The 25637-nt window shown below is 42.7% G+C and overlaps 2 protein-coding genes across 2 annotated transcripts; both read left to right on the top strand.

Annotated features, from left to right (window-relative positions):
- Positions 1-3155: 3155 nt before the first annotated feature.
- LOC141778312 (odorant receptor 131-2-like) lies at positions 3156-7784 on the top strand. Its single transcript, XM_074652497.1, has 2 exons — positions 3156-3499; positions 7017-7784. Exons 1-2 carry the CDS (start codon positions 3350-3352, stop codon positions 7782-7784), a joined length of 918 nt encoding a protein of 305 aa, XP_074508598.1. The 5' UTR covers positions 3156-3349.
- An 8431-nt stretch (positions 7785-16215) lies between these two features.
- On the top strand, positions 16216-23014 carry LOC141778301 (odorant receptor 131-2-like). The gene is made up of 2 exons (XM_074652486.1): positions 16216-16365; positions 22247-23014. The coding sequence occupies exons 1-2, from the start codon at positions 16216-16218 to the stop codon at positions 23012-23014; spliced, it is 918 nt and encodes a 305-aa protein (XP_074508587.1).
- Positions 23015-25637: the final 2623 nt, after the last annotated feature.

The raw sequence follows: 25637 nt of genomic DNA, 5'->3' as shown, positions 1-25637 counted from the left end.
TTGAGGTTTGATTGGTGGACGTGGTCACATCAGAGTCACGTTGATTTGACTTGAATAAGGGTGCTCCGATGGATCGGCCACCGATCGTTATCGGCCAATATTCGTTCTAAATAGTTTGATCGTGGTCTCTACAGATGCAGCCACCTAGAATTTCTCCTCCCAGCTGACTTCCAACCGACTGCCAGCCAGTTCCCAGCCAACCTCCAACTGCCGGGAGTCTCCCCCCTCCTCCTGTTTCCTGACAGGACTCGTCTAGATTCGACTGTAAACACCAAGCCCTCCAGGAAGAGCGCCGGTCATTGATTCCAACTTTTGTAGTAGCCAAACGGCGGTACTGCAACTTCCGTGTCTGTCACGTGATGCCATTGGGCCCAAAAATTACTTTTTCCCATAGACTTACATTGGGAAAGAGACGTCTGTAACTCAGCGGATAATTTTTTTTTTTAGGTAAATCAACTTCCCAGTAAGAACACTGTAATGGTCCTTATTTAAATCATTAGGTCCTAAAAGTTGTAAAATGCACTAATAGCTGAATCCAGAGTTATTTCCCTTCCTCCGTTCATGTGAATGAGACCCAGACCGTGACGACAGCACAAGCCAGCCGTGACAACGGCGTGACGTTGGGACCCCTTGACCGAGTCATGTGACCGAGCGGACGCTACTGCGCATGTTCCATGTGCCCAAGATCCGGGTACTTTTCCAGACGGAAGTCAAGCCATTTAGGCTTCATGCTCCACTGAGCGACTTTCATAGTAATGAACGGGGCCCCGCCTCCAACGCTGTATCCAGTTATTTTAATAGTGTACATCAATGGTAAACATGCCCATTCATTCAGGGTGCTTTCACACCAGGGACTTGGGCCCGGATCCGAGTCCACTTGTCCCCAAAGTCCATTTGATTAGGGTGAACGCTCCGTACCGTAATCGGTCGTCACATATTGTCGCTAAAGGGTGCCTCCGTATGTCGGTCTCCGATGCCGAGGGGCGCCGACCAAACGGCGGTATTTAATGAGTTGGGAGTGAGAACGGGTTGGCCAATTTCAACACGGGAGGTGCTACTGATTTACATTATGATGTGTTCAAGCTCTATTCAATAAAAATGAGTACTGGGTTTTTACATCAATATAAAATAGATATTAGAGAGGGATCATGACCTGTTTAACTTCCTAACAAAAACCAGAATGCAAACAATAATAAAGGAGTGGAAGTTGAAGTACATGATGGGATTTATTGTTTTACTTTTGTTGTTTTACCGTGGTATTGAATTGGTATCGAGAATCGTGGAATTTCACTGGTATTGGTATCGACTACGAAATTTCTGGTATCGTGCCATCACTAGTTGGATGTTCATTTTTGCACACACACACACACACACACACACACACACACACACACACACACAGTATCTAAATATACATACTGTACGCACACCCCAGCCAACCTAACCACATATAAAGTCTTAGCTTTTCTAAAGCAGCATTGTTGGTGTCCTGGTCTATGTGGTGTCCTGGCCTATGTGGTGTCCTGGTCTAGATGCATGAACTGAGGTAAGTACTGGCACTGTAGGAATGAATGGAGGTTTGATACCACATGAATTACGTGTTTATCAGTTCATTCATGTTCCTTTGAACTGTTCTGTACTTGGTACTGTGGTCTGACACTACTGACATATAAACTGTATATAACCATGTTGGTTGGTTGTGTATTGTCCCTGAGAGATTTACCAACGCAGGCCTGTTTGTGGTGAAGTTTACAGGTGTATTTCATGTTTAATTTGACGCTTTTTTTAATGTTACAGGACATTTTATACTTTGAATTCTCTCATCCCGATTGCCAGAACACAGATCTGAGTCTGCTGGATGAAGCAATAGATCAAATCAAATCAAATCAATTTATTTTTGTATAGCGTCAAATCACAACAGAAGTTATCTCAAGACGCTTTATATATAGAGCAGGTCTATGACCATACACCATAGTTTAGAGACCCAACAGGATCCACCAAGCGCACTGTGGCCAGGAAAAACTCCCCGATTACTGGGAAGAAACCTGGAGCAGAACCGGGCGCAGGGCGGGCGGCCATCTGCCGAGACCGGCTGGGGGGATAGATAGATAGAGAGAGAGAGAGAGAGAGAGAGAGGGAGATAGAGAGAGAGAGAGAGAGAGAGATAGAGAAGCAGCCACAATAGTAGCCTAGCAGCTGTAATAGCTAATACAAGTAGGACTGATAACACAAAACCAATAGTGGTGGATGGAAAGAGTGATAATACAACTATCGGAATTGATGTCATTGGGTCGTCCCCAGACGGGCTTTCAAGTGGAGCTTCCAGCTGTCTCAGTCCACCATACATCTGGCTAGCTCGCCAGCACTGTCCAGCATCTCTCCTCAGTACGTCCATGTGATAAGAAGATAAGACAAGTTTGGTTAAAAACTCTATACAGAATAGACTATTTGAGAAGACATGACAGACTAATTCTACAAAAATGATTGATAGCAAAACAATGAATGCATCTGCTGTTTAAAGGACATTGAATGTCACAACTATGACCAAATTTAAACATCTAATTAACTGATTAATTTCTTACCAAATATAGATATACAGTATATGCCATAATTTTTAAATTCTTAAAAATGATTAAATGAGTTCACCTCATGTTCTGTTGGATCCTACATATTAACTTCTACATTTCAAATTTATTCACTTCAATTTGAAATAACAACACATTGATTTTCATCTTTCAAGTTGACGCCCTGAACCTGAGATGAGCTTCTTTTTCTTACTATTGGACAAAAATTACTGTTCACAACAACAATGTCCAACTGTTGCTTCAGATATTTTGGTCGTAAAAATATAAAATTTGATTATCTATGATTAATACAGGTAGAATTACTGTAGATGAGTAAAAACTAGTACTGTGGAAATTGTCATGATCCAGTTTAAATAGTGTAAGTCTCGGAATCTCTACCGCATCATAATTTAATGTGAAGTGATGCTGTTATAGAATAGAATCATGATTTCAAACATAAGTGTGTATGTTGTACTTGCATTTTAGAACATATTCTAACAATGCTTCCCTATTTATCAGGAAGTCATTCAACTAAAACTTTTTCCTCAAACGTTATGTGTTGATTTTAATCATAATAATGTTTATAATAGTAAACAACACATAAAACTATCATATTAATAATTTAAAGAATAGTTAGTATATAATAATACGTTTTTTTGGGGGAATCTGTGGTTTTAAATCTGAGGACTGTGCATGTTGTTGTGATTGTCTCACATGTGGATTAATAATGCATTTCCTTTAAATCATTGTCCATATTTACTATCCTGTTTTCTCCTTTGTTAGAGATGGGCGAGTCATCTGTCAATATGACCGTGGTTATAGAGTATCGAGACTCTTTTACTAAAGCTGTGATCAAGAATGTGATTGTTGTGGTTCTCGGCATCTCCATCAACTACATCAATGCAAGCCTCATCCACACCTTTCGTAAACACCAGGTAGGACATTCCTTTCATTACATGAAAACACTGATGATAGATCAATACGTTCTCATCCCAACTCGTCACATACCGCCGCTTTTTCACGCCGCTTGGCGTTACGCCGCTTGGCGTCACTTTAGGATTAGGCAACAAAAGCACTATAGTTAGGTTTAGGAAAGAAATACATGGTTGTGCTTAAAACTACTACGTTTGTACGGTGAAAATATCACTGGGACACAACATGGGGCACGAACAGACGTCTTGTGTTTGTTGGACCCCCCACCTCGCTCTTTAAACTACTTCACCACACTCCTGGCATATTATCCCTGAGCGTTTACTGTTGCCGCGGATAGGTTTACATTATAGTTAATGGAAAGCCTGCTGCGTTTCATACCGACGCTGGAGGGTGCTGTGTGTGGCGGTACCGAACGCCGACGGCCATAACAGAACCTCAGTATTTAATGCGGGCTGGATAGATTTACTGAAGAAATATGCTAAGAAAACATATTTAAATTAATGAGTCAATGTCTGTTACTAACAGCAGAACATATTTAATGTCAATTAAATAAATACCTGACACATTTAAATAACATGTGTAGCCTTCTACATTTTTATTTTTACTATCTATTTAATCTTCATACAGGAGGTTCTGTTTCATAATTATTATATTGATCACAATATTGATAATTTTCTACCACAGTATATAATCATATCACACAATAGCACTATATAGTAGGACTGGGACAATTCATCTATCTCCTGATTCAATACTATCACCATGCTTGAGCGCTGATTCAATATGTGTTGCGTTTTTCAAGTATTCTGATTTATTGTGATTGTTGTTGACTTGTTTACCACTAGACCATGGGAAAAAGTTGAATCATACACTTCTAGGGACTTTTAGTTTGGAAAACCTCTAAATGAATCCAGTAAAAATGTTTGATTTTCAACATGTATGTAGTCAGAGATGTCCTGAAGTCAAATCTATCAGTCATTGTCAGGAATTAATTATTAAATCTTTTCTCACAAATTAGTGGTATTTTCTTAATAAGACATGTAATGTTTTATACTTCTGGTGAATATAATCCAATCAATCTTATTTCCATAGATGTATTTTGTATATACAGTTCCAACACCTTATTTTGAAAGTGGACGTAGTCCCACGTGTCTACTTCCTCTAACTTCTCAAAGATGGTCTCTAGCTCTCCCATCAGCTCCGTTCTCTTTATCCATCCATGGTCAGCTCCATCTGGGCCGTTTGAATGCAGAGAACATAAATGTCAGTATATGGGTGCTCTACAGTTGTAGCGTCGGCCCATTTGACCACAGAGATGAGAGCGACGGCCGGCTGGACCGCACGTTACCGCGATACGATAACGTTTCCTGTCCATGACAGAGTTTGTTTTCTTGGTAATGTGTGAAACCCAAAGTGTTTCCATCCTTTACTGCAGCCATTCTCAACCAGTGTGCCGCGGCCCACCGGTGTGCTGCAGAGCGCCATCTAGTGTGCCCGGAGACAGTGGTACTAGATTATTTTTTTATTATTATTTAGCAAAGTGAACAGGTAAAACCTAAAGGAGGTAAGATGCCAGCTGCTGTAAAACCAAAGCCTATTGAAGGAGGCTGAGACACGGGCGGACACGGGTCTTGTATTGGGTATAACACATGCGCAGTATAACTGGAGCTGCGGTCGTGCGTTGCGATCGGCTCAATTTCGGCGAGTGCAGAGCAGATATTACTGCGCATGTGCGGTACCCCGAAGGCGCGTTGATTAAGTGTGACCTAACCTCCTTTAATAGGCCTCGTGTAAAAACACCAAACATCATCAGGTAGAGACAAACGTGTTTGCCACTGTTAGCTAGCTAACGTTCTCGGATGCAGTGAGACAAAATGGATCGTTTTTTAAAGCGAAAAAGTGATGTGGGAGACAACCCTGCGCCAGTAAAAGCGCCGAAGCATGTGGTGAGGAAATATGACCCTGAATACATTAAATTAGGATTCGTGCTTTTTGAACTGAGAGAAGAAGTGCACATATTTCTGGAAGAGCAGCACTCCCCTCTTGCTGAGCATTACACTGATGGTAACTTTTGTGCAAAACTGGCCTACTTATCAGATATATTTGACCAGTTAAATCAGCTCAATATATCAATGCAAGGCAGAAACAGCAGTGTTTTTGGTTTCAGACAAAATTGAGGGCTTCAAGAAAAAACTTATTCTGTGGAACAGAAGAGTCAAGTAGGGACGATTTGACGTGTTTTCACTCCTAAGTGAAACTTTGGAAGCCACTCCTCATGTCAACATATCCAGTGTTATAACCCAGCATTTGACTCAGTTGTCAGGAAAGTTTACAGACTACTTCCCAGAAGATGCACGAGATGGAAACCTTTGGATTTTGGACCCTTTCGCTGTGGATCCTGCTTCAGAAGACATAGCTTTCTCCACTGTGTTGGAAAATGAACTGATGGAACTATCAGCAGACAGCAGCCTGAAGCTTCAGCTCACACAAGTAGACCTTGCTTCAATCTGGATACTGGCTGCCAGTCAATATCCCTCTCTGTCAAAACGGGCAATCAAATTTCTGTTGCCTTTCACCACCACCTATTTATGTGAGTCAGGGTTGTGACTATCACAAAATCAAAGGCAAGGAACAAACTGAAAGCAACCTTGAATGCTACTCTGCGTGTCAGCCTCTCACCCATCCCACCACGACTTGATCTCATTATTTCCCAGAGGCAAGCCTAAGTGTCTCACTGAGGGTAAGCAGAATATGTATTTTGGTCATTACAGCTGACAGTGGCATAACACATATCTACAGCCCAGTTTATTATTTGTTGTATAAACATGTTAAGTTTTTTACTCATTTATTTGGGAAGGTGGTCCTCGGAAATGTTTTGACAATCACAAGTGGGCCTTCAGTTGCAAAAGGTTGAGAACCCCTGCTTTACTGGATGTGTAGTGTTTACCATGCTGGATTTAACATGGGAGGAAATTTATAGATTTAAACAAAACAATGGTAATATGTGCTTTTGTTAATTAAATCCTGCCAAAGTACAGAGAAAAGTTTTTATTGTCTCTTGGTATATGTTGTCATGTCCAACCCTAATCTGTGCTGGATTTAAAAGTATTCATAGTTTAATGATTTCACAGCAGATTGTCAGAAATGGAACAAACATCAAGTTAATGTTAGTGTTGCTATTCGTTCTACTTGTACAGTTGAACAATGGGTTTCAAAGTGGGGACTGGGGACCCCCAGGGGTCTTGAGGGGTTCCAGGGGGGTTCACAGCAAAAAGGGGGATCATTTATTTTCACTATAATCCCATCCATAAGTAACACAATAAAAGAAAGTATGACTATTTTGGTCATAGGTTTCATACATTTTCTGTAAAGGCAAAAAGCATGTCAGATGGGAGACCCTCGGACTGAATCAAATGGTAGTCAGTGGTCTAATTTGTGTCAGTTTACAGGTCCTTGACCTGAAAGGTTTAAAAAACCACTGCTCTAAAACAAATCTTCACTCTTTTTTCCAACCGTCAGATCTTCTACATGAATCCACGCTACATCCTTTTTATTCACCTGGTGATCAACGACATGATCCAAGTGACGCTGACGGTCCTGCTGTTCATCATCAGCTACATCCTCTACAAAATAAATGTCTCCATCTGTTGCGCCTTCATCCTGCTTGTTGTTTTCACCTCTGAAAACACCCCTCTGAACCTGGCTTGCATGGCGGTGGAGTGCTACATCGCCATCTGCATCCCCCTTCGCCACATGCAGATCTGTACCATCAAGAGAACGTTAATGCTGATTGGTTTAATCTGGGCGATGAGCTTATTGTCTGGTCTTCCTGATCTGTTCTTCACTTTGGCCACGGAGCCGCTGGACTTCTTTCACTCCCGAGTCTTCTGTCTCAGAGAAACTGTCTTCCCAAATCCCCTCATCATCAAGAAGAGAGATATGACCTATATTGTGTATCTGGTTATAGTTTGGGTTGTTATCGTTTACACTTACTTCAGAATTCTGTTCACAGCACAAACAGCTAGCAAAGATGCTAAAAAGGCCAGAAACACAATCCTCCTCCATGGGTTTCAGGTGCTGCTTTGTATGGCAGGATACACAACACCCCTGTTAAAAGAGGCTCTGCTGCAATGGTTCCCAAAGAATTACCCAGACTCCCTGTTCGCTTGTTACATTATTGTACAGGTCCTTCCACGATCCATTAGTCCAATCATCTATGGCTTACGAGACAAGACTTTCAGGATGTACCTGAAAAGGTATCTGTTATGTAAAATGAGCCCGCAGTAAGAATCAGTTCATGGATTATAATACCGAGGGCATTCAGAAACGTCAGATCCTAAAACTTGACTTTAATGTGTTCAAGTTAGAAACTACGTGTTTGGTCAAAGTTGAGTTACTGAGACTTCATATGTTCATTATTGTGAAGTTTATTAAATTGTGGAAGAAATAGTTTAAGCAAAAGTGTGTTAAAATAAGGGCTGAGCATCAAACCTCAATACTTTTTTGGTACCGAGTATCATATCTACCGATACAGTAGGTGGCATTGAACACTTATTCATATTCTTAATCTTTTTTTTATTTAACTTAACAGCTTCTGGTTTAGCAGGCTGGTTTGTGATGCATTTTTCACTTACATTTTAAAGATTGTTCAATGATTTTCCTTCCAACCTTTTATATTTTTCTCTCCGACTCCTAGAAAAGTGTTTTAAATCCGAAAAAAGGTTCCTGTAGATAAATATGTTCTACTATATCTCAACGCAAAGTAACTCGGATATTGTATTGTCATTCGGCAGCAGTAAAAACACATTAAACTGTAAAGAGAGGAATCTCTGTCTGTATGTGGGTATGTCCCTCGTATATCTCGAGAACCGCTCATCTGCCTTAATGCTATTGCACCACATTGGGTAGATATGTGTAGATAGGATGTCGGAGTGACCATGGCAAATTTGGTGCCATTTGGCCAATATGGGGTGCTGTAGCAGTATCATGGAATTATGAATGAATGAATCTCTGTAATCCAATTCACACTTGGTGGGTACAAGCAGCCACACCGGGGTTCTCAACATCGTGCAAGCAGCACTACTGGGGGCCGATCAATCGGCCCGTTCTGGACGGGCATGCACTCCGAACAGGCACTGCACTAGTCTATCTAGAAAGAAAGGAATCTCTGTCTGTACGTGGGTATGTCCCTCGCATATCTCGAGAACCGCTCATCTGATCTACTTCACACTTGGCAGGTGTATTACTCTCTCACAAAAAGTGCAATAACAAGTGCAATACTTCAATCAATACAATATGTGCAATATTAAAAATAAATGCCTTTGCAATTTTTTATAGTATCCAACTCTGCTTCTATATTTATCTCACTGCCTCTTATACTGTATATATATATGTTCTAATATGTCTTTGTAAAAAGTATTTCCTTTTATTATTGTAGGTATTATCAGGACAATGTACTTAAATATACATAATGTCTGTTCAAGGTGGAACTTTCAATTCTAATATGATGCTGGATAGATGAATGAATAATAAGTAAAAGATAATGTACAGCATGCCGGTTGTTGTTGTGAAATAATCCCTGACAGGGCAATGCTGCATTCATCGCCCTGTCGGGGTTTATTTCACAACAATGACCTACTAGCTGTACATTATCCCGCTTAATACACAGCTATTTACTGAAGAAATCTATAATTTGACACAAAAACGGTCCACCAGAGTCGATCATCAGAACTGCGCCCGTAGCAACGGTCTGTTATACATAGCAACGGTCTGTTATACGTAGCAATAGTCTGTTATATGTAGCAACGGTCTGTTATACATAGCAATTGTGTGTTACAGTCTGCTATACACAGTAGCACAACTCTTTGATTATTTATTTGTGCAGGTTTAGCGGCCGAAACAGCGGCACAATCTTTTTCTGAATTTGCCACTCACACACACACACACACACACACACACACACACACACACACACACACTTCTCTTAGCTGTCCATTGTGTCCGATGATGACGGTTGCTCCGGGGGGGGGGATCAGCGCCGTTGGCACTGGTGCCACTTCATGTGGCTGTGGAGGCCGATGCGTGAGCCACACACTCGCCCGCAAATGGGGCAAAGGAGCCCAGATGTTGATGTAATGCCGGCTGCCCGCTGGAGTCGTTGGGCATGCCTTTCGGTCCTCCTCTGTTGGGTGGTGTGGTGTATTTGTTCGGTCGCTCTGGCACAGGTGACCTGCCAGGCTGACCTATCAAGTGCCAGATGTTCCAGATGGGTGGGGTTTATGTTGCAGAGCTTGAGGAGGTCTTTAGTGTAGTCCTTGTAGCGCCTCTTTTATCCGCCAGCAGCCCGTTTTGCGTTGCTGAGTTGCCCATAGAGGGCTTGGCGGGGCAAGCGGTGGTCGGGCATGCAGATAATATGCCCTATCCAGCGGAGATGTTTTTTTGCTAGTGATGCTTCCATGCAGATGGAGTTGGTCATGGAAAGGATCTCTGTTTGAGGCAACCGATCTTCCCAAGAGAGGCCAAGGTTTTTTTGGAGGCATCGAATGTGGAAGGCCTCCAAGCTTTTAATATGCCGTCTGTATGTGGTCCATGTTTCTGCTCCATAGAGCAGAGTGGAGGCACATACCGCGTTGTAAACAGCCACCTTGGTACTGATCCTTAGGTTTTTGTTTTCGAATACCCTTCTATGGAGTCGCCCAAAGGCTGATGAGGCTTTTGTTGATGCAACTGTTTATTTCAGTGTCAAGGGAGCAGTCTGAGGAGAGTGTGGAGCCAAGATAGATGAACTGGTGAACTACTGTGAGTGGAAGACCACCTATTTGAAAGCTAGGGGGCGAAGGAGGTTGGGTAGTGAGTTGTGCCATGACTTCGGTTATTTGAACATTGACCTGGAGACCAAAGGACTGGTATAGGCTGGAGATTGTGTTAAGGGCATGCTGCATGGACTCTGGGCTATGTGCAAAGACAGCGCAGTCATCTGCATAATGGAATTCACGGATTTGGCATGTCTTTGTCTTTGTGTAGGCCTGGAGCCGTCGGATGTTGAATAGACTTCCATCAAAGCGGTACTCCAGGTGAATTCCATCTCTGTATCCCAGGGTATGGTAGAAGAGGTGGGTAATGGCTGAGAGGAGGAGATTGAACAGGACCGGTGCCAAAACACAGCCCTGTTTCACCCCAGTGTTGACCTTGAAGGGCTCTGACTGGAGTTCTCCTGTGAGAACTCTGGCTTGCATCCCATCATGCAGTTGCTGCAGGATGAAAAGAAACTTGGGTGGTGCCCCAAGTTTGGAGAGCTGTTTCCAGAGCATCTCACGGTTTTCGGTCATAAGGCTTTGTTGAGGTCGATGAAGGCTATGTACAGGTCGTTGCGTTGATCTCTGCTCTTCTCTAGTAGCTGCTGTAAAACAAAGATCATGTCGGTAGTGGATCTGGACTTCCGAAAACCACATTGTGTTTCTGGGAGAGCACTTTCCGTAATGTACTCCACCAGCCTATTGAGCATGATTTTTGCCAGCACTTTCCCTGCGGTGGAGAAGAGAGAGATTCCGCGGCTGTTCCCACTGATGGCTCTGTCGCCCTTCTGTCTGTAAATGACCACAATGTCAGCGTCCTTCCAATCCTGAGGGACTATCTCGGACTTCCAGATGTCAATGATCAGGAGATGTAGGTGGCGTGTGAGGAGGAACCCCCCATGTTTGAGGATCTCTGCTGGGATGCCATCAGGTCCAGCACTTTTGCTGTTCTTTAGGCTTTCAATGGCTTTACGGGTTTCAGAAAACTGTGGTGGAGTGTCAAGAAGGAGGATTGGTGGAAGGTCTGGGAGTTTATTGAGGATATGGAGATCAACGGGGTTGGTGTGGTTGAGGAGGGTCTCAAAATGATCCGCCCAGTGGCCAAGAATATCATGGCGGTCCTTGAGGAGAGTGTTCCCGTTTGCTGATCAGACAGGTTTGCTTCCTGGGGCCATATATGGCTTTGCTGGCATCTTCGAACTTTTGGATTCTTGTGCCCTCTGCATCCACCATGCGCCTTCCATGGTCCGGAGCGCATGCTGGGTTGTAGCTCTTGCTTTGGCAAAAGTGGCTTTCAGAGTGGAGGATCCAGGGTTGGCCAGGAGAGCTTGCAGGGGTGATTTGATTTCTGTAGAGTTGTTGTCGAACCAGTCCTGATGACGTTTCCTTGACAGGCCAAGTGCTTCCGAGGCTGCAGCGTGATCAGTGGGTTCCTCTAGAACTTGGTTGAGGTTTCTTGCAAGGACTGGTCGGTAGTTGCCTATGGTGGCGGGGTTGTTGAGTGCTGTGCAGTTTAGTTTTCTGATTGGGCGACGTGGTTGAATATCCATACGGAGTTTGGATCTGACCATAAGGTGGTCAGTCCAGCATTCAGCCCCGCGCTTGACGCGGGTATTGAGAACGTCCTGTCTGTCCTTTTGGCGGACGATGATGTAATCCAGGAGGTGCCAGTGTTTTGAGCAGGGGTGTTGCCAGGTGGTTTTAAGCCTGCTCTTCATCTGGAAGGTGGTGTTGGTAATGACCAGGGGTCTCATTTATAACCGTTGCGTACGCACAAAACGGGGCCTGAAATGTGCGTACGCCACTTCCCACGTAATAGTTGTGATCTATAAAAACAAACTTGACGGGAGAATAAGTAGAGGAAGAGGAAGGTAGAGGAAACTGGAGACGCAGATGGTGAGGTGGTGAATTGAAGCCAGGCTGTAGACATTAAATGTCATTATACGTATAATGATGCCTCTCACACATTTAACTTCACTTCATACTTATAGGCCCTATCCACTTTATCATAAACATTTAAAAGCAGTGTTATTTGTGCTATTGAGCCATAACTATTCTACAAGCACCTTACAAATGTAAAATATATCAGCCAACTCAAATCAAATTCTGCTCAATATCTCATCAGCGCTGTCTCACCATCACTGTCCCTCCACCTCCAGAGCGCAGAGGAGAGGATCGGACTACCGACACTCGCAGTCAGCTGTGGAGCAGCTGATGAAATCATCATCATCGGTTGTAGAAATCCAAGATTATATCAAATAGCATTAAAGAATGGCAGAACAGAGCGCCAATAGTTTTAATAATATCTTCTAATAGTGTGCAGATATCACCAAGTACCATATTCGTTTTCATAAAGTTGTTGTGTAAAATCGCTGCAGTGAACATGACGTGACTTATTAATTTATTTATGGTTTATTAGATAAGGACAGATACAGTATACATATAGACAAAATGAAAACGGCTATCCGATGCAACTATCAGACTGTCTCCAGTGTGCCACCGCGGTGCGCCACTCTGTCTCCTCCAGTCACCTCCACCCGGCACATCTCCACCAGTCACCTCCACCCGGCACATCTTCACCAGTATGGATTGTGTAAATTAATAAAGTGTGGAAATAAAGCCAGTGACAGCTCTCACACAATCGTTACTCTCCATATCCTCATTATCATTATCAGTCCTAATCATAATACAGGACAAGTTCACTATAAAAACTTAAATAATAAATAAATTGTGTTCACCTGTTAAACTTCTTTTTTCTAATGATATCCAGCGTGGTGGATTTTACTGATTGTCTTGATCATTTTGGCAAGTTGTGAATCGATGAAATCGATTGCTGTAAAGATATAAACACTGCAGTGACACTGGTAACATGCTGCATGGTGCTGGTGGATATACCGGCACTGAGGACTAAATGACGTGTATAACAGAATTAAGAGGGAACGAGTGTTCAGAGACCTCCTCAACTACAAGCACCTTGATCTCTTTGTCAGAAAAAGTCCTTTTCTCTGTCTTCCTCTCGGTAGTTGCCGTGATTTACCGTAAAGATCAAACAGGCTCATTCACATGCAGAAACATTAATTAGGTGTTTTGCATGGACCATTTATGGTTGAATGTGGGCGTGTAGAGGGCGGAATATGAGGCGGATCCACGTGCGCACATTTCCAGGTGGAGTGTGATTTATAAAGGGAACATTGCGTGCAGATGTGCGTACGCACGGTTTATAAATCTGATTTTTTTTTGGCGTACGCCATTTTCGGCTTTTGTGCGCACGTACATTTTTAGTATGGATCCTACGCACTGTTTTATAAATGAGACCCCAGGCGATGTTCCGCGCAGAGGGAGAGGAGCTGTAGCCCGTTGGTATTAATTTTCCCCACTCCATGCTGGCCTAGGATCCTACTCCATACGTAGCCACTCTGGCTTTAAAGTCTCCCATAAGTATGAGCTTATCTGTAGCTGGGGTTTTCTGGATGATGGAGTTGAGGCTTCTGTAAAAGTCCTCTTTGACATTGTGTTCTGCATCCAAGGTCAGTGCGTAGGCACTGATGAGGGTGGCAGAGCGTCCCTTTGTAAGGGGAATGCGCCACGTCATCAGTCTTTCATTGATGCCGATGGGGGAGTCAGGGATCCATTGCAGCAGTTGGGTCTTCACTGCAAAACCCACACCATGGAGGCGATGTGTGCCTTCGGGGACCCCTTTCCAGAAGAAAGTGTAGCCTGCACCGACTTCTGTCAGGGAGTCCTCTCCATGTAGCCTGGTCTCGCTGAGTGCTGCAATGTCAATTTTATACTTCGCAAGCTCAATAGCCACAAGTGCTGTTCTGCGGTGGGGTCTGTCAGGTGTTACAGCCATATCCAGGAGCGTGCGAATGTTCCACTAAGCGACATGCAAGTTAATTTTCTTTCTTTCTTCAACGGTTGCGGTCTACCGTCCGGAGTTGAAGGAGCAGACAATTTTTAGACCACCTTTTCTAGGCCCTTCCCCATCAGGGGTGAGCAGTGTGGGGCTGCTCAGACGCAATGGAAGCTGCCGAGGAGACACGCTGCTCCATCCCGCATCTCGGCGACCATCACTCCATTGCCGCCTGCGTGCATGGTTTGGCTAGGCACTCCCAGCCACATCCTTGGCCTCTGCCTACCGCCATTCCATATTGCCACAGGGATTTAGGGGGGTTGGAGCAAGGGGCTTGCGCAGGGATAGGATTAGGCTGAGGGTGTGGGTGCGCGGTTCTCACTCCCACCATCTTGACGCCACCAGACAGACTTCCAGTGGCATGAGAAACTCATGACGACCTTCATCTGGATGGAGCCCCAGGGGACTGCCGATTGTCCTGACTACTGGACTTCGCCTGTGCCTGTCCCCAACTGCAGATTTGTGCTTAGGGTTTACTCCCCTAGCCATCGTACCTTCCAAGGTTTACCCACGTGTCAGTGGGGCAGTGGTTGGTGGAACACCTCTAGGGGCCACTGCAGCTCAGATCTCCTACTAATTCAGCCAGGGGTCGCAAAACCCCAGTTACCGTGGGCTGCCACGAGGAGGCATAGTAGGAGTCTTGGTGAGGGAGAGGCTATGTACTGACCACAGAAAGACTAACACATTACTTTCTGGAACCCAGAAACAGGGGTGGCCATCGGCAGAAACTTAAAGGAGGGTGATTTCAGGCATCCCTACATGCAATGGCTCGCTTAGTAGACTGCACTATACGCATCACAACACCCTGCTGACAGTACAGTCAACCAACCCACACACACACAAACATACACACACACACACAGCGACACACACACACACACACACACACACACACACACACATGCAGTCTATCTATGTAGTATCTAAATATACATACGTACACCCCAGCCAACCAAACCACATATAAAGTCTTAGCTTTTCTAAAGCAGCATTGTTGGTGTCCTGGTCTATGTGGTGTCCTGGTCTATCTGGTGTCCTGGTCTATATGCATGAACTGAGGTAAGTACTGTCACTGTAGAAATAAATGGAGTATTGAAACCACAGTGAATAAACTGTTTATCAGTTAATTCATGTTGCTAAGAACTGTTCTGTACTTGGTACTGTGTTCTGACACTACTGACATATAAACTGTATATAATCGTGTTGGTTGGTTGTGTATTGTCCATGAGAGATTAACCCACACAGGCCTGTTTGTGGTTACGTTTACAGGTGTATTTTATGTTTAATGTCACTTTTTTTTTATGTTACAGGACATTTTATACTTTAAATTCTCTCATCCTGATTGCCAGAACACATATCTGAGTCTGCTGGATGAAGCAATAAGAAGATACAAGTACAGAAATTAGAGTTCACAACTATTAGCTCACAACAACAATGTCCAACTGTTGCTTCAGATATTTTGGTTGTAAAAATATTAAATTTGAATATCTATATTATATTATATTATATTATATTATATTATATGAATACAGGTAGAAATATTGTAGATGAGTAAAAACTAGAACTGTGGAAATTGTCATGATCCAGTTTAAATAGTGTAAGTCTCAGACTCTCTACCGCATCATAATTTAATGTGAAGTGATGCTGTTATAGAATATAACTATGATTTCACACATAAGTGTGTATGTTATCCTTGCATTTTAGAACATATTCTAACAATACTTCCCTATTTATCAGGAAGTCATTCAACTTAAACTTTTTCCTCAGTTTAACAAACGTTATGTGTTGATTTTAATTATAATAATGTTTATAATAGTAAACAACACATAAAACTATCATATTAATAGTTTAAAGAATAGTTAGTATATAATAATACATTTTCTTCTAGGAATCTGTGGTCTTAAATCTAAGAACTGTGCATGTTGTTGTGATTATCTCACACGTGGATTAATAATGCATTTCCTTTAAATTATTGTCCATATTTACTATCCTGTTTTCTCCTTTGTTAGAGATGAGCGAGTCATCTGTCAATATGACCGTGGTTATAGAGTATCGAGACTCTTTTACTAAAGCTGTGGCCAAGAATGTGATTGTTGTGGTTCTCGGCATCTCCATCAACTACATCAATGCAAGCCTCATCCAAACCTTTCGTAAACACCAGGTAGGACATTCCTTTCATTACATTGATCACCTTAAATTATTGATATAAGTGAAAGTTTAACTGTCAGAATGACACTTCTGAAACTGTTGTTACTTGATCAGCAATAGTGATTTACTCGAGAAGACGTATTACTCCGTATAAAAACATTCCACTTGCAGTTGTTCGGTGGTGTTACAGAGTGGGACTTCTTCAGTCAGCGTATCTTTTGGTCATTTGATTTTTCCTTTCACAAAAGGATATTTCAATCAGGAAAGACTCGTATGAATTGAATGATGATTTATTACAAAGTGCACAAATTATGAATAGTAACAATCTTTGGCGATTTAGACCCGATGTGAAATAATACAGGGGAAGTGAAGCTGTAGTAGGATGTAGAAATATTCCCCCCGGGTCAAGACACTGGTGGTGGTGGTGGTGAAGACTGATGCAGATCCGATGAATGAAGTGGAGCAGGATTACTCTGATGTGATGAATCTGGAGGTGATGGGGTGGTGGAGGGTCGCGTCCGTTAGTGCTGAATGCTGACTCTGAAAACTCATGGAGGAGAATGGTTTTTAAACTTTTGACAGCAGCATGTTATTGGTTAAGGGAGATATGGCAAGCTATGATTGGTCACTGAAAAGAGAGACGCCCATAATCAGCTGACATATTAATAGCCCATGAGAGAGAGAGAACCAGAATGAATGAGAATGAATGAGCTTGCACCCCTAGTCTTCCTGTCTGAATTTACGCATAAGCTTCATTAAAATACAAAAAATGAGTGGTTATTTCATTTTCATTTTAAAAAACAAAAGTTAAAATTGAAATACAAGGCATTTTTCTTTATCAGGGTCAAAAAGGGATGAACTAAACTTAAAAAACTGGTTGATTTTAATTTTTTTTATTTCTAAAAACAAAAAATAATATCACTAAAAGACAGAAACAAAAAAATGCCTGTTTTTTGATATTCTACGACCGGAATTTGCATAAGAACGCGTATGAGGACGCTGCTGAGAGAAAATAGTACGGTGCTGCTGTGTAACTGAAGGTGATGGACATGGATCAGTATGTAGTTTTTAGAAATAATAAAAGAGTTTGTCTCAGGGAAAAAGACATGACTGAAGAAAAACTAACTTCGGTAAAGTGTAGAAGATATTGACAGATTTGAACTTCCCGGATCAATAACTCATAACTTAAACGTTGTTAAAACACCAACTAGGGCTCTTTGTAACCATAGTAAGGTAGACAACAAGCTACAAGCTAATTTATATCACAACGAGCCGTCCTCCGAGCTGGACACATCACATTGGTCTCTATGAAGCCGGCTGTGAGACGAGTAGTTAGGGACCGTCTACAAAGTGCAACGCCGAAAAAAGATGCTGTACATATTCAATAACTTCAGTATTATACAGTGTAGTACCACCAAAACTACTTTGCACATCAATGGTCTCCTCCTGGTTGTACTTTAATTTTTGTATTTGAAAATAAAAATGAAATAACCACAAATTTTTTGTATTTTAATATCCTTTTGTGAAAGGAAAATGGAATGATCAAAAGATACACTGACCTTCTTCCCTCATAAACAATCTGTGAGGAGTACAGAATCCTGCTTGCACATTAAACGGGAACAACGGCCAATTTTAAAATACAATATATAACATATAACATGATGGAAAAAATACTGCATACTGCTCATGCACACTCATATTGCAAGTGCGCGCCAGGAAACCCCGAGGTGGCTGCGTCATCACAGTAACCAGTAACTGCCTGCCAGTAGTGATATGAATGTATAGAATTTCAACAACATTTGCAATATAAATAAACATGCCGTCACTTTCTGAATCTATTTTATGTTCACAATAAACCCTTATAAGACAGGGAGATTGGTTCATATCTTTCTGACTAGTTTAAACAAGTGCTGTCCACTGGAACGGAGGAGTCCATGACAGGATATCAGCGCATGTTATGACGCCATCCCGCTCACAGGAGAATTGCGACTAGCAACAGGCACGGCATATCATTTTTTGGTAACTAGATAGTTAGATAGTAAAACAACTTGTAACTGCTACAAGCTAGCTGCTGCCCAAATCCTGTCATGGATCTCTCCGTTCCAGTGGACAGCACTTGAATAAACTCCAACTCCTGGAAGACGAAAGAAGTCAGAAAGGTGCGACAAAGTTTCCCTGTCTTATAAGAGTTTATTATTAACATAACATAAAATAGATTCAGAAGGTCGCAGTATGTATATTTATTAGGGCTGTCAATCAATTAAAATATTTAATCACGATAAATCGCATGCTTGTCCATAGTTAATCGCGATTAATCACAAATTAATCGTTATCTGTTCAAAATGTACCTTAAAGGGAGATTTGTCAAGTATTTAATACTCTTATCAACATGGACAAATATGCTGCTTTATGCAAATGTATGAATATATTTATTATTGTAAATCAATTAACAACATAAAACAATGACATATATTGTCCAGAAACCCTCACAGGTACTGCATTTAGCATAAAACAATATGCTCAAATCATAACATGGCAAACTCAAACTCAACAGGCAATAACACCAAGTAAAGGGGAGACTCGTGGGTACCCATAGAATCCATTTTCCTCGCCAAAATGTAGCGTAAGTACCAATGGATTCATTAGGTTTTCCAGTTTCCAGTTTACCAGTATCTTCACTCTAGCTTTAAAATTGAGCCCGTTGCAACCTAAAAATCACAAGTTGCGTTAATGCGTTAAAGAAATTAGTGACGTTAACATTTTTTTGCGTTAATCCGTTATCGCGTTAACTTTGACAGCCCTATTTAAAATATATGTGCAATCCTTGCTCTGTGTTATGGTTCAAGCCAGACTAACTAACAGCTCATCACAGATATATCTGTAACAGCTGCTACAAAACATTATATAGTCTGGAACTATAAAATGACCCACGAAGTACCGGTCATAACTCTTTAAACTCTCAAATATCAATACCAGTATGTTCTTCAAAAATCTAGTATCTGTCAGGCTCTAGTTTTAGTTGAGCAATATTGATTCTTTTCTACCACATTATATAATCCTGTCACACAATAGCACTATACTATATAGTACCATATAGTGAATTATATGGAAATTTATAGATTTACACAAAACAATAGAAATATGTGTTTTTGTTAAGCCACTCCATTAAATCCAGCCAAAGTAGAGATATTTTCATGTCCAACCCTAATCTGTGCTGGATTTAAAAGTATTCATAGTTGTATGATTTGACAGCAGATACTCTACTACTAAAACAGAGAAATTCCCCACTTTTATGAGGGTGTCCAATCAGTGTTGATGGTAAATGTAGGCAATAAATTCCTCAGTGCTGCTATATTGACCGACAAAGCTGCAGGTCTCCAACTGCCAAATCTATTGTATATGTATTGTATGTTCTTACGTATACCAGTGACGTGAAAGTGACATACTTGGTCAACGTATACTCAAACAACGGTTCATATAATATCTTACAAAAAATGTATTCCTCCCTTTCCGTTTGTTTTTCTACGAATGTCCTGCAACATGTGTCTGCTCGTTACATGCAAACAGTCTTCAAAATAAACTACTGTCTTCACAAGAAACTACTTCCTTAGGATTAGGCAAGAAACCTACTTAGTTAGGTTTAGGAAAACATCAACTTGGTTAAGATTAGGCAACAAAACTACACTGCTCAAAAAAATGAAGGGAACACTTAATCATCACAGTATAACACCAAGTCAGTTTAAACTTCAGGGATATCAATCTGTCCATTTAGAAAGCACAAGTGACTGTGAATCACTTTCAGCATCTTTGGTTCAAATGAAAATGACAACAGGTGCAATGAGGAGGCAACAGCAAGACACTTCCCAAAAAAGGAATGGTTCTGCATGTGGTGGCCACAGAGATCTGCTCTCTCCTTATCCTTACTGACTGATTCTTCTCTAGTTTTGTGTTCTGCTTGTGTCCTTGTCACTACTTGTAGCATGAGGCGGTACCTGCAGCCCAATCAGGTTGCACAGGTAGTCCAGCTCCTCCATGATGACACATCCATACTGAAGGAACTGGCCTTCTACCTCCGAGAGGTCAAGGCCCAGTTACGTGCTGGTTAATCTTGTGTGACAAAGAGATTTTCCAAACAGACGGGTTAAAGCATAATAATACAATTTATTCCGAACAATCAATGTTGCATAAGTAAAATAAAAGAGTTTACAGATATCTGGATCCAATCAACGTGTCCCTGACAACATACAGTGCATGGGTCAGTTCGCGAAGTCTGAACCCCGAGCTATCCCTGATCCAGCCTATTCATGGTTTACACAATATTAATATTCATGAGCTTATGGCACATGATGTTTCTGCTGCATGTCTTCTTCTTTGTTATCTCCTTCTGGCTCCTTCCTCTCTTTGACCTTGCAAAAGAAAAACAGCACCTGCCTCCTCCCTTTCCTCGCAATCACTCCATTCATAACAAATCCAACAGTCAGGTTATTGTAAGCACTTTTGTACATAATAAATCCAACAATACGTGCGGTCGCAAGAAGGTTTGTTGTGTCTCCCAGCACAGTCTCAAGAGCACAGAGGAGATACCAGGAGACCGGCCGTTACACCAGGAGGGCTGGGCGGGGCCGTAGAAGGGCATCGACCCAGCAGCAGGACTGGTATCTGCTCCTTTGTGCGAGGAGGAACAGGAGGAGCACTGCCAGAGCCCTCCAAAATGACCTCCAGCAGGCTACTGGTGTGCATGTTTCTGACCAAACTGTCGGAAACAGACTCCATGAGGGTGGCAAGAGGGCCCGACGTCCTCTAGTGGGACCTGTACTCACAGCCCAGCACAGTGCAGCTCCATTGGCATTCGCCAGAGAACACCAGAAATGGAAGATCCGCGATTGCCGCCCCGTTCTCTTCAAAGATGAGAGCAGGTTCACACTGAGCACATGTGACAGGCGTGAAAGAGTCTGGAGGCGCCGTGGTGAACGTTGTGCTGCCTGTAACATCATCCAGCATGACTGGTTTGGCAGTGGGTCAGTGATGGTCTGGGGAGGCACATCCTTGGAGGGTCGCACAGACCTCCATGTCATAGCCAACGGTATCCTGACTGCTGTTAGGTACTGGGATGAAATCCTCAGTGCGATTGTCAGACCTTACACTGGTGCAGTGGGCCCCGGGTTCCTCCTGGTGCAGTGGGCCCTGGGTTCCTCCTGTTGCAGGACAATGCCCGGCCTCATGTGGCCAGAGTGTGTAGGCGGTTCCTGGATGACGAAGGCATTGATGCCATTGACTGGCCCTCACGTTCCCCTGACCTAAATCCAATTGAAAACTTATGGGACGTTATGTATCGGTGCATCCGACGCCACCAAGTACCGCCACAGACTGTCCATGAGGTCACTGATGCCCTGATCCAGGTCTGGGAGGAGATCCCCTGGGACACCATCCGCTGACTCATCAGGAGCATGCCCAGATGCTGTCGGGCGTGCATACAGGCATATGGGGGCCGTACACACTACTTAGTCACATTATGAGATGCTGTGATGAAATTCTCGCAAGTTGGATCAGCCTGTGATTTCAATTTTTTACTTTGATTTTCGGTGTGATTTTGAATCCAGCCCTCAATGGGTTGATGATTTTGGTTTCCATTGACCATTGTTACGTCATTTTGTTCTCAACAAATTATACAATGTCAGTGAAGATTTCCAACTTGAATATCGTTCATCAAGATCTGATGTGTGATTTAAGTGTTCCCTTAATTTTTTTGAGCAGTGTATATTTACCATCAGCACTGATTGGACATCCAAATAAAAGGTGGCAGAATGTCCCTTTAAGGTAAGTGGTGCTATTCATGTTTAATAGTTTTACGTGTACTTTTGAACAAACCGTCACTCTTTTTTTCCAACCGTCAGATCTTCTACATGAATCCACGCTACATCCTTTTTATTCACCTGGTGATCAACGACATGATCCAAGTGACGCTGACGGTCCTGCTGTTCATCATCAGCTACATCCTCTACAAAATAAATGTCTCCATCTGTTGCACCTTCATCCTGCTTGCTCTATTCACCACTGAAAACACCCCTCTGAACCTGGCTTGCATGGCGGTGGAGTGCTACATCGCCATCTGCATCCCCCTTCGCCACATGCAGATCTGTACCATGAAGAGAACGTTAATGCTGATTGGTTTAATCTGGGCGACGAGCATGTTGTCTGTTCTTCCTGATCTGTTCTTCACTTTGGCCACAGAGCCGTTGGACTTCTTTCATTCCCGAGTCTTCTGTCTCAGAGAAACTGTCTTCCCAAATCCCCTCATCATCAAGAAGAGAGATATGACCTATATTGTGTATCTGGTTATAGTTTGGTTTGTTATCGTTTACACTTACTTCAGAATTCTGTTCACAGCACAAGCAGCTAGCAAAGATGCTAAAAAGGCCAGAAACACAATCCTCCTCCATGGGTTTCAGGTGCTGCTTTGTATGGCAGGATACGCAACACCCCTGTTAAAAGAGGCTCTGCTGCAATGGTTCCCAAAGAATTACCCAGACTCCCTGTTCGCTTGTTACATTATTGTACAGGTCCTTCCACGATCCATTAGTCCAATCATCTATGGCATACGAGACAAGACTTTCAGGACGTACCTGAAAAGGTATCTGTTGTGTAAAATGAGCCCGCAGTAAGAATCAGTTCATGGATTATAATACCGAGGGCTTACAGAAACATCAGAATCCTAAAACTTACCCAATGATGTCCTTGACTTTGTTGATTTCAAGTTAGAAACTACGTGTTTGGTAAATTGAGTTACTGAGACTGAATTTGTTAATTTTTGTTAAGTTAATAGTTTAGTTAATTCACACCACCCTATGAATAAGCACCGAAAGAGATGTGCAACCTCACCCAGAATAGGGAAATCGGGGCCCCCTCCTGGTGCCAGACCTGGGAGGGGAGCTCGCCGGTGAGCGTCTGGTGGCCACGCCTTGGCCCATGGGGCCCGGCCGGGCAGAGCCCGAAACAACTACATAGAGCCGCCACCCTGTGGGCCCCCCACCTGTAGGGCTAGGCATTTAGTCAGGTGCAGTTTGAGCAAGGCCGCAGGCTAAGGCGGGGATCTAGGCGTGCTGATCCCAAGCATCGCAGACTGGCTCCTGGCACGTGGAATGTCACCCCTCTTGCGGGGAAGGAACCGGAGCTGGGGTGGGAGGTGGAGCAGTATCAAGTAGATATAGTTGGGCTCACCAACACGCATAGCTCTGGTTCTGGAACCAAACTCCTGGAGAAAGGCTGGAGTCTCGCCTTTTCAGGAGTAGCCCAGGGTGAGAGGCACCGGGCAGATGTGGGCATACTGATGTGGGGGGCCCGGCTGAGTGTCGCTGTGTTGGAGTTCTCACTGGAGAACGAGAGGGTTGCCTCTCTGCGGCTGCAGGTCGCTAAGAGCAAGTCTCTGTCGTTTGCGCTTATGCACCAAACGGCAGCTCGGAGTACCCGACCTTCTTGGAATCTCTGGCTGGCGTCCTGGAAAGGGCGCCGACTGGGGACTCTATAGGACTTCAACGCCCTTGTGTAATGCCAGATGGGCTTGACACTAGACACAACTTTGTTTTTTGTTGTGCTTTTGTGGAGTTTGTGTTGGAGTCTGAGTTGTGGTGGCGGCCAGTTGTTTGTTGGCGTTAGCGGACTTCATAAACGTTAGCTATGGTTGCACACTGGTCGCCCTGTAACGGAGCTTAAAAAAAATAAAGGCCCTTGCGAGCGCAGATGACGTCACATCTAGGGTCTGAAATTAGCACCCGCCAAATGTGGGTAAATTGTTGGCAGTGGCGGGTGAAATCATCAGGACATCTGCCACTTTGGCAGGCAGGGAAAATGCTAGTGATAGGAATAGAGAACTGTACTTGTCCGCTTTCTTGGCATCTCATGTCTCCGTGACTATCGATTCCTCTTATTGATGCTTTCCCACAGTTACGCTGCACAATGACGCAAAAGCACGCCGTATCATGTTTCAGTTTGTTTGATCGGAGACACGGCAGAGAGAAAAAAAAAAGCACTCAACAGCGTGGTGCTACTAAACCTGAGGGGATGCACCCTATTTTTACCTGATAAAGCGACACTGTGAACAGCAAACCTGTGTTGAAATCAGCTGGAGTAGAGTTAGTAACGTTAGCTGTTGCCAGCCGTTAGCAGCACAGTTCTGACTGGTAAAATAGCGGAGCTACTAACGTTAACGGAGGTTCCACTGAGTTATTATTATGACACGTTCATGGTCTGCTCAGCAAAATGCTCATTGGGTGAAGGTCAATTACAACGTTATCGCGATCCTTCAAATGCAATCTCGTAAAATTACGTTTTTGGTGAGAAACTTGAATAAATCCAGTTGTTTGAAGGAGATGTTTTCACATCAATAAAAAATAGATATTAGATTAATTTTGACCTATTTAACTTCATAACAACTTGCCAAGATTTTTTTTGATCAAAACAAATATTAATAATCATAATCATTAAATTGTGTGTTTTTATGCAAATAACCATTATAAATGACAATAACAAAGTACAGTACTGTGTACATTACCCTCCTTCCACGGGGTAATTCGAACACTGTAATTTACAATGCATATAATGCTTTTTTGTGTAAAATATATCGAACATTTAATGACATCAGATCTAGAATGTTATTCCTTCATTTAGCGCAGAGATTTCAAATGTGGCAGATAAAATTTCTGAGTGGCAGACAAAAATAAATACTTGTCTGCCACAGAGGCAGGAAGTGAAACAAGTTAATTTCAGACCCTGGTCACATCTGTTGGATTTTCCCGGAAAAAACGGCCCGCATTCTTCATATTAAAAGCAGTTTACACGCTGAGAGAGGAAACATAGTCGTAGAAGGTCTCATTTTTTAGGTTAGGTTACAACCTGTTCACACATTGGCAATAAAAAACAATTCAAAAACATTTATATGTGTAAAAACGTACGTACAGTCCCTTTAAGTGTATCCGTGTATGTGAAGTCAAAGACAAATTGGACAATAAAGATGTCTATTATAACTTTTTTTTATGTGTGTTATTGCTTTTAAAATCACTAATAGACCACGAAGGGAAGAGAAGGAGGATGTTAATAACAGGATGGTGACAGCGTTTCGAGGTGTTTCAAAACAGTGAATTGTTTTCCAAAGCATGTAGGAGTTTTTTAATTTCTTCCTTCAGAGTTCATTCAGCTGTAGAACCATCCCATGTTGTCCACTGTGGTAAACTGTGTACACATAGTTAATACCAGGCTACATCTAAAAATACACATCTACTACGTCACACA

Source organism: Sebastes fasciatus, chromosome 1 (assembly GCF_043250625.1).
Source record: "Sebastes fasciatus isolate fSebFas1 chromosome 1, fSebFas1.pri, whole genome shotgun sequence".
In the NCBI taxonomy this organism is placed as follows: domain Eukaryota; kingdom Metazoa; phylum Chordata; class Actinopteri; order Perciformes; family Sebastidae; genus Sebastes; species Sebastes fasciatus.
The sequence above is the reverse complement of the archived record's forward strand: the minus strand, read 5'-3'. Positions and strand labels throughout refer to the sequence as shown.